The 8111-nt window shown below is 43.2% G+C and overlaps 1 protein-coding gene across 1 annotated transcript; it reads left to right on the top strand.

Moving 5' to 3' along the window:
- The first annotated feature begins 2237 nt into the window (after positions 1-2237).
- Positions 2238-2681, top strand: LOC126913595 (feather keratin 4-like). The gene has a single exon (XM_050715825.1). The coding sequence runs from the start codon at positions 2238-2240 to the stop codon at positions 2679-2681; it is 444 nt and encodes a 147-aa protein (XP_050571782.1).
- The last annotated feature ends 5430 nt before the right edge of the window (positions 2682-8111 follow it).

The raw sequence follows: 8111 nt of genomic DNA, 5'->3' as shown, positions 1-8111 counted from the left end.
CTCTTGACAATTTAAGCCCTGTCCATTATGGCATAAATTATGTTTAAAGTATGTGGGATGGTTATGAGGAAGCTCTCAGCAATGCTTATCTAGGTTGTTCTAATTTTTCCACAGAATAAAGGACTTCAAAGTACCTCTGTGTGATTAACGTGGTGTAGATACAGTGCTATAATACAATTAATGACATGTTACTACAGTTTTAAGTCTTGGTAATGAGTAATAGTTTCACTTTAAAACATGATCTTATCCCCCTAAACAGACCCTTCATATCTCTGCAGGTCAAGGTTATCAGCTTTGCCATGAAAGACAAATTTTGGTCACACTATACTGAAACTGAGTTCAGAAGTATATACGAGCCTTCCGGTCATAGTACAAATTTGTTCTATCAATTGAAAAGATAGCAAAGGGGATTACCCTACATAAAATGTGGACTTTCATTTTTCAAAAGAGATAGAAAACTGTCCTTGCAGGGTGCTAAATTAAGTTCTCCTTATTAAACATATCTAGCACAAATGATACAAGCCCTACTTCTCCAGTGATAGCTTTGTTATTTCCTTGTGTAAAGAAGTTATGATTCTCTGTGGAAATGGAGAGGCCACAGATTCATCTAGTTTCCAGCTCTGCTTCCAGCCAGAGGATTTGGTTTTCTTCAACTCATTGAACAAGGAATTCAAGCCAAGCTTTTCAAAAATCTGATCAGGGATTTTGCACACTTTCTTTGAAAAGAAACTTTTCAGCTATAACTAGTGACCATAAAGAAACCTCAGTCACTTCTGAGATGGGTGTCACACTGTGTGGGGCTCAGAACTGTCTAACAATTAACCCTAAGCAGAATAATTACAGCAGTTGAATGATCCACAGGTATCATCTGATTTACAAGTAAATGAGATAATCGCCAACAAATAGGTCTTCTAGCCTCCAGGCAGTTGGAGGAAGTATAAAAGCACTTCCAGCTCAAGGCTCTTTACCCACTTCTCCCAACTTTCTCTCTTCAGCAGCTCAAGTAAGTCTGGGCTTATTATTTTGACTACTGCATCTTTACTTTTAGTTTTGGTGCAAAGCTTTGTGACTCTCAGAATTGCCAGAGCTGTTGGCTATAACCATGTCTTGACTGCAAGCAGTCTGCTGTGGGCTCTGTGACAGGTTTGGGGAGGTAATGAGGGACTTTGAGTCCCATGTGGATTTTAGACATTTGCTATTGAGCATATGGGGTCTAAATTCTCTCCCTTGTTTTGTACAGTCTCACTATAGAAGTATGCTGATACTGAAGATTATTTTAGGATGGTTATTTAGCCAGATTTTCATCTAATCAAATGTTCATTATGTAATCTACATCTACTGAAGTTTAAAATGTTAACCCTTTTTCTCCTTTCAAGCATTCACAGATTCATATCTCCTGCGTGTATTTAAGGTCTAGGTGTGTGGAAACACATAGAAGTCCTCAGTTTTCAGCATAGGGCACAATCTTGTCCTGAAAAATAAGTCCAGCAATGTTTTTCTTGTTATTGGGTGGTGGTTGTTGCTGTTTTTAATACAGAAAGTTAGAAGAAAGTAGGATAAGTGTCTGTAAGCGAGAAGGAAGTAGGCTAGCCTGATTCCGGATTTGATCTAAAGCAGCAGCTCTCCCCTTCTCTACAGGACAAGCTGTTTTAGCTGTGGGCCCTGCCTGGTGTCGCTTATCACTGTACTTGTGCTAATATTTGCTGTAACGGGCTCCTTGACTGCAAGCATTTGTGGGAAAACTATTCCGTATTTAATGTATGTCTTAAGCCAAGAAGATGCATTGCAGTCAGTGCCCCAAGGGATGCTGAAACTCACCTAATAAATACAGGGCACCATCGGGAGAGCTGCTGAGGGCAGGATCCTGCTGCTGCACTGGCTCCACGTGCAACCACAGAAGTCTTGGACAATTGAGCTCAGAGCTGGAGCTTTTGCTGAGCCCTGAAATGACTTTTCTGTTTCCAAATATTGTTAGAAATCCAGGCTAAGCTTGGAAATGGGATGAAACTTTCTTGATGTTGTTGTTTGTTGTTCCCCTCAGGCTAGCTATTTACAGAAAACAATGTATTCACATGCCTCAGCAAAGCATCCAGCTTCCTAAGCCTCTCTGCCACTTGTGCTGCCCGTGCACCCCCTGTCCCAGGTGCATGAAGGGGCTGGTGTGTGCTAGCTGTCACTGCAAGGGGCGTTATTCTGATCTTTCCCTTGCATTTCAGACCCATCTGCTTTGCAGAACAATGTCTTACTGTGGAGATGCCTGTGTACCATACAGCAACCCATGCGAGGTGAGCTGCCCTCCACCCCTGGCCAATGCCTGCAACGAGCTGTGCGTGACGTCCTGCGATGACTCCAGAGCAGTTGTGTACCCACCACCCGTCGTCCTGACTTTTCCAGGGCCGATCCTCAGCTCCTGCCCACAGGAAAGCGTGGTGGGCAGCGCTGGACCACTTGGCGTCGGCGTCCCCTTTGGTGCTGGGGGCTCCCTTGGTTACAGGGGCTATGGAAATCCCATTGGTTTAAGGGGCTCCCTTCTTTTTGGGAGTGCGTATGGCTCTGGGAGTGCATGCAATTACAGCAGGTCTTACAGTTCTGCATTCCCACCACTGGGCAGGGGGTATTGTAGCCCATACTCTTACCGCCGGTACAGCACTTACAGCCGAGGAAGCTCAGGGCCATGCTAAATACAGTGGAGAAGTTCACTGCACGGAGCGACCATGGTGGCAGAAAATTATGGATGGGAAACTGGGTCTGAGTCTGAGCAGAGCTGAGACCTCCCAGCTCTGAATGAAGCCAGCAGGAGCTGGGTACTTTCTGAAGCGTCCAGAAAAACAGGCTTAGAGGTAGAGCTGGGCACACACAATTTAGTTCAGCAAAGAAAACTAATTATTCAAAGTGGAAGAAGATAAAAATCCCCTGTGAAAACAACGTTAAAATGATTCTTTTGAAATCTGAGCCCTTTCAAAACAGCACTTTAGATTTTAAAGTAGTGAGTAAAATTGATTAGTCCTAGGGAGAGGTCACAGTTAAACAGTTCAGAACATTTTTTTAACCACTTTTCCTTTGTAAAACTGTTATGTCATTTTCTCCTCATGTAGATGGATTTAACTTAAAAGTTTAATTGACCTGAAGCTCCATTTTCAAGAAAGTTTACTTTTTATTTGGAAAATATAACCAGCTCAACCTATAAGCATGTTTTCCACTTAACACTTCAAGCTTTTGGCATTTTTTGTTTCTACCTTTCCACTTCCGCATTTATTGCACTGTCCTTGGTGATGGGCTGGATGTTCAGCTACACAAAAAACCTGTGTATATCTGTGCATTGCAAGTATTGTATGAGGTGTCCTCAATGCCCTTGAGGTTAATTTAATGTGTCCAAGAATGTGTATGTTGTTTTGTGGTCTTCCACAACACTAGAGCACAAGAATAATGGAAACCTCATTTGTCTTACTATTATCTGCTTTAAAATGGGTATATTGTACAAGGGTTAAAATAGGACATATAACTCAAATTTGCAGCTGTAATAAGGAAAGCAGAACTTGTACCAAATGCGTGACTCTGTATCAAACTTTGGTTTTAATACTTGAAACTCTTGAAATGTCTGTCTTTACTCCCTGCATTATTGCAACTGCTAGCTCTGCTTCTCTCACACATTAAAAGCCGTATTGCACAGCACCAACCTAGTGTTTGTTCCACCTCAGTCTTGAAGAAAATACTTCGCTTTCTCCTGAGCTACCTCTTTTCTCTTGCAGATGATGCGCTAAGTCTCTAGTAGTCACCAAAAAGCAGTTTTCCTCTAGCCAAAAGTACTCAGCACCTTGGAAAGAAGAGCTGCAGCTCTTCACTTTTAGCTCTTAGAATGCTCTTAGAGCAAGAGAACCCCCCCCCATAGATACCCACAGAGTACTGCAAACTGCGGCTTCCACGCTGTTTGGGCCCAGCTCCTGACAGGAGCACTCGCCAGGGCTTTCCCGGGACAGAAACCTACATCTGTGCCTAGGACTGCCACTGGCAGGTGGCTCTGAGCAGCAAATACACTTAAAGTGCAGCGTGGATACCGAGTGCAACTCTTTTAAGGCAGTGGGAGGGCAAAGATAACATCTACCACTACACTCTAACATTGCAAGTGAGTTGTATCCCTTCCACTAGGAATCCTTACAAAAGATCTTGAGGATGTCCATAGCTCGTGAATGAGTGGAGCATGCCCCCAACACCCAGTACACCTTGTCTTTTGCTGTTGATCGACACCCAAAGAAGCCTGCCTCTCAGATGAAGAATCATCTTACCATCTCTGTCCAATAGTTATAGTCTGATGGGAAAAGGAAATCAGAAGACAAAGGTTGCAGTGCAATATAAGCTTTAATTAAAGCAGGGCAAGGACTTCACAGCAGCAGAACATTACAATCCAGAGAGTACAGAACATATTTGTAGGGTTTGCAGCAAAAGGACATGGTTGTCTTCTTCAGGGGCTGCAGTTCATAATAGATGACCTTCTGGTTTTGTTACATTTAAGTCGGGTTTGGTTTTCCACTGCTTGTATTTTTAAAAAATCCCAGACTGCCTGAAACAGAGCAGGTACTTTGAGCAAACAGGCACTTTGTGACTTTTTCCATTATACCTCACAAGTCAGGAAACATCAGTCCACATATCTAGAATGGCTTGCATATATGTGAGCTAATATGTGGTGCTGTTTAGTCTTCTGGAAGCTACTTTAATTCAAAGTGAGGCCTTTTCTGTATTTTTCAAATGTCCTCTTGAATGCAGAGTTGGGATGTTAACAGGTAGCTGGTCTAAGAGGAAGGGGAACAGAGCGTCTGGGCTTGCTTCTCAGGGAGGCAGCGGTGCCAGCCAGCCCCAGAGGACTCCTGCTGCAGGGCTCAGAGGCTGTAGGTTTTCTCTGCCCCCTATGAGGTCTTGGTGCTGGGGAGATCACAGCGGGGCTTCGAGGGGCAGTACGTTGTCTTGCGGGTGTAGGAGGTGTAGGAGTACCGGCCGCCTGGGGCGACCCCGGACCCCGAGGGGCTCTGGACATCCTGGGAGCTTCCGAGACTGAAGGAGCTGCCCAGCCCCAGCGGGGCCGAGCTGCCCACGATGCTCTCCTGAGGGCAGGAGCTGAGGATGGGGCCCGGGAAGGTGATGACCACAGGCGGGGGGTAGATGATGGCTCGGGAGTCCCCACAGGAGGCGACGCAGGGCTGGCTGCAGGCATTGGCGAAGGGCTGTGGGCAGGTCACCTCACAGGGTGAGGGGCGGCTGTAGTTGCAGGTCTGCTGGTAGGAAGACATCCTTCTGCCTGGAGACGAGCCTGAAAGACACGGGGTGGGGAGAGCACAGGTCAAGGGTGGCAGTGTGACAGCGTGGCAAAGGGGAGCCCTCACTTATCCACATCACACAATATTCAGAAAGTTAATTTTCTATAGCTAAGTATAAAATCTGATTGCAATTCATATGCAGAAATACTGAAGATGATCTGTTAGAAGTCATCAAAGCTTCATGAAGGACAGACGACATTTCAGTCTCACAATGTATTTTGAAAATATTCCTGAAAGTATTGTTTTATTTGCAAAGCATTTTAGACCTAGATAAAATTATTAGGTGTTCTTTCACCAAAATTGACAACTAGGTCTTGAAGCCCATTGCTCTCAGAATAAAGCCCTTCTAAGCCTGCCAAGCAGAACAAAATTACAGAACCATTTATGAAAATAACTTTTTCCAATAATATTCAAAGACATGAAATGCTCAGACGTAAGTACATTAAAATTCTTATTAAAGTGGCTTTTAAATTCATAGAACAGATTTAACTGAAGTGCAACTTACTTAGTTCACGATGGAAGAGAAGGCAGGAGTGGAATGAATTGCTCCGTGCTCCAACTGCTTTTATACTTTTCCTCAGAGCAACTCCAGGGTCTGAGCCATACATCGGGCATGCGGTCCTTCCTCGTTACAAAACAAACTTTCCTGCATTTGTCACGTTTATGGGTGGAGGAATCTTTTTGCGTATTTGCTGTCAAGCAATTTTTAGTTGAATGGTCTCACATCCACGTGGCAGTGTGTGGATATCTTACACCTCAAAATAGGGACAGTATTAATCCTTCATTTCTTACTACTCATTGCAGAAATTAACTTCCTTCCTTCACTTGTCAAGCTTCAAAGCACATGCAGATCAGCAGGAGAGAGAACTGCTGATTTGAAAAAAAAAAAAATTTTTTTTGGGGGGGATATAATGTATTGGTTTTGTTCAAACCTTTTAGCTAGAAAGTGAGATGAAACTAATACCTGAATACAAAACCTAAACAAGAAACATTTCTGGTTTTATTTTGTGTGCGTGTGTGTGTGTGTGTATTTTGATGTTTTTTGTTTTTTAAATTCCTTTCATTTTACTCAACAGGTGGAAAAATCTACAGACTGCAGCACTACAATGCTTAAGTTACAGTGATCATCCTGTTCACAGTTACAGAGAAACAACTCTGTGACACAGGAGCCTTTCTGATGTTAATAGCTGATTTCTACAGCTTATTTTGAAAGGGTTTTGTAGGGACTGGAAACAAGATTTAAAAACTAAGAGGTTCAAACAAGGTGAAAAAGAATGTCTTTGCTTAAAGACACTAGGGCAGAATTAATATCATGCACAAGGTATTCCAAAATATATCAATTTTAACCTCTCCTTTATTCTGAAACATCATAGAGGACCCTTTCAGACAGTGGATCCTGGTCCAGCTACATATGGGAGTTTGGAATAAATACATTTACAATGGGAAATTATATCCAGCTCCTCACCTGGTGTAAGAGACCATAGACCACAGTGAGTGGTCAAATAATGGGTGCCCTCCTGGATCTAGGTTTAAATTTAATAATTTTTAAAGGATTTATATGTCAAAAATATTGCTTACAGCATTTATTCATTGAAGTGCTGAATTAGATTACACATGATGACTACCTCTTGACAGCAAAATTCATGTCCCTGCCCTGCTGTGAGCTGTAATCTGTGCCTCTGTGGATGTATCAGGTGGGATGGAAATGCACTCTTGTCTTTGCTATTTATTAAAGAAAGATACATTACCCTGGTCTTGGTCCTGATTATACTAGGGAAACTACAACACAGAAAACAACTTATCAAGTCTAGACCCAGGACAGGGTAGATACATCCCAGTTAATGCACAGCAGCAGTCAAAACAGATTTCCGGTAGGTCCTTTGCCAAGAATTTGGGGAGAGGTTTTTAAGACACCTTGGTCATCCTACATGCACTGGGGTGAGGACAGCCCGCCCTCTGCGTAAGCCTCTCCAGTGCAATGAGGGGACAGTAATCCTTCCTCTCATACCTAGACTTAGCTGGCTCTGATACGGGTTCCTGACAGCAGTGACTGTCCCAGCTCTCCATTTTCATGGTATCTGGGTGCCAACCTCATTTACATAAGCTGTCAGATAATAGAGTTACAATTATAAATAATACTAACAAGTACAAGACATGCCTGAGATCTCCTCCCAAAGTCTCACTTAATTGCCAAGAGATGTTTGGTAAATTATTTGGCCTCCGTCTTAATCATCCCTTCTAGAAATCATCAGTAGTAATTTCCAATTTCATGCGGGGGGGTTAGACAGGCTTGCACAGAACAGTATTTCACCTGCTGGGCAAAATGCTTAATATAGTACAAAACTGCAGAAGGGAAAGGTTGACTTGGAGGCAGAAGAAATCAAACCAAAAAACAAAAAACAACAGAACAAAAACCACTGTAGTGCATACCTAAAGTATGCAACAATCTGTGATGGCAGTTTAGGTGAAATGAGTTTTATGGGCCAACCCCCAGGATCTGTCAGACCTAGAAGACCATACTGGGGAGTCCTCACACTGGGTTCTCCAAGCCTTGCAACACCTTCTCCTTGGTCCTGTGAAATCCCTCTGGAATTAAATCCTTAGTAAGCCAGATGGATCGTGGTCAAGTTTGGCAATACAACACTAATGATCATCTGCATTAGGGTGGATTCTCAAACAGATGATAGAGTGAAGGATGGTGATCCAGGTGGACCTGGATGGCTACAATTTCTTTCCGTATTTACAAGGTGGAAATGACTGTAAAAGCAGCCATCTGCTAGTCAAGACGCACGCTGCATAACA

This window comes from Cygnus atratus, chromosome 28, assembly GCF_013377495.2.
Source record: "Cygnus atratus isolate AKBS03 ecotype Queensland, Australia chromosome 28, CAtr_DNAZoo_HiC_assembly, whole genome shotgun sequence".
NCBI classification, from domain to species: Eukaryota; Metazoa; Chordata; class Aves; order Anseriformes; family Anatidae; genus Cygnus; species Cygnus atratus.
Note: the sequence above shows the minus strand (reverse complement) of the source record. Positions and strands in the feature narration are given on the sequence as shown.

What these genes read in the sequence shown, in the direction of transcription:
- LOC126913595 (XM_050715825.1), top strand. Translation starts at nt 2,238, where the DNA reads ATGTCTTACTGTGGAGATGCCTGTGTACCATACAGCAACCCATGCGAG.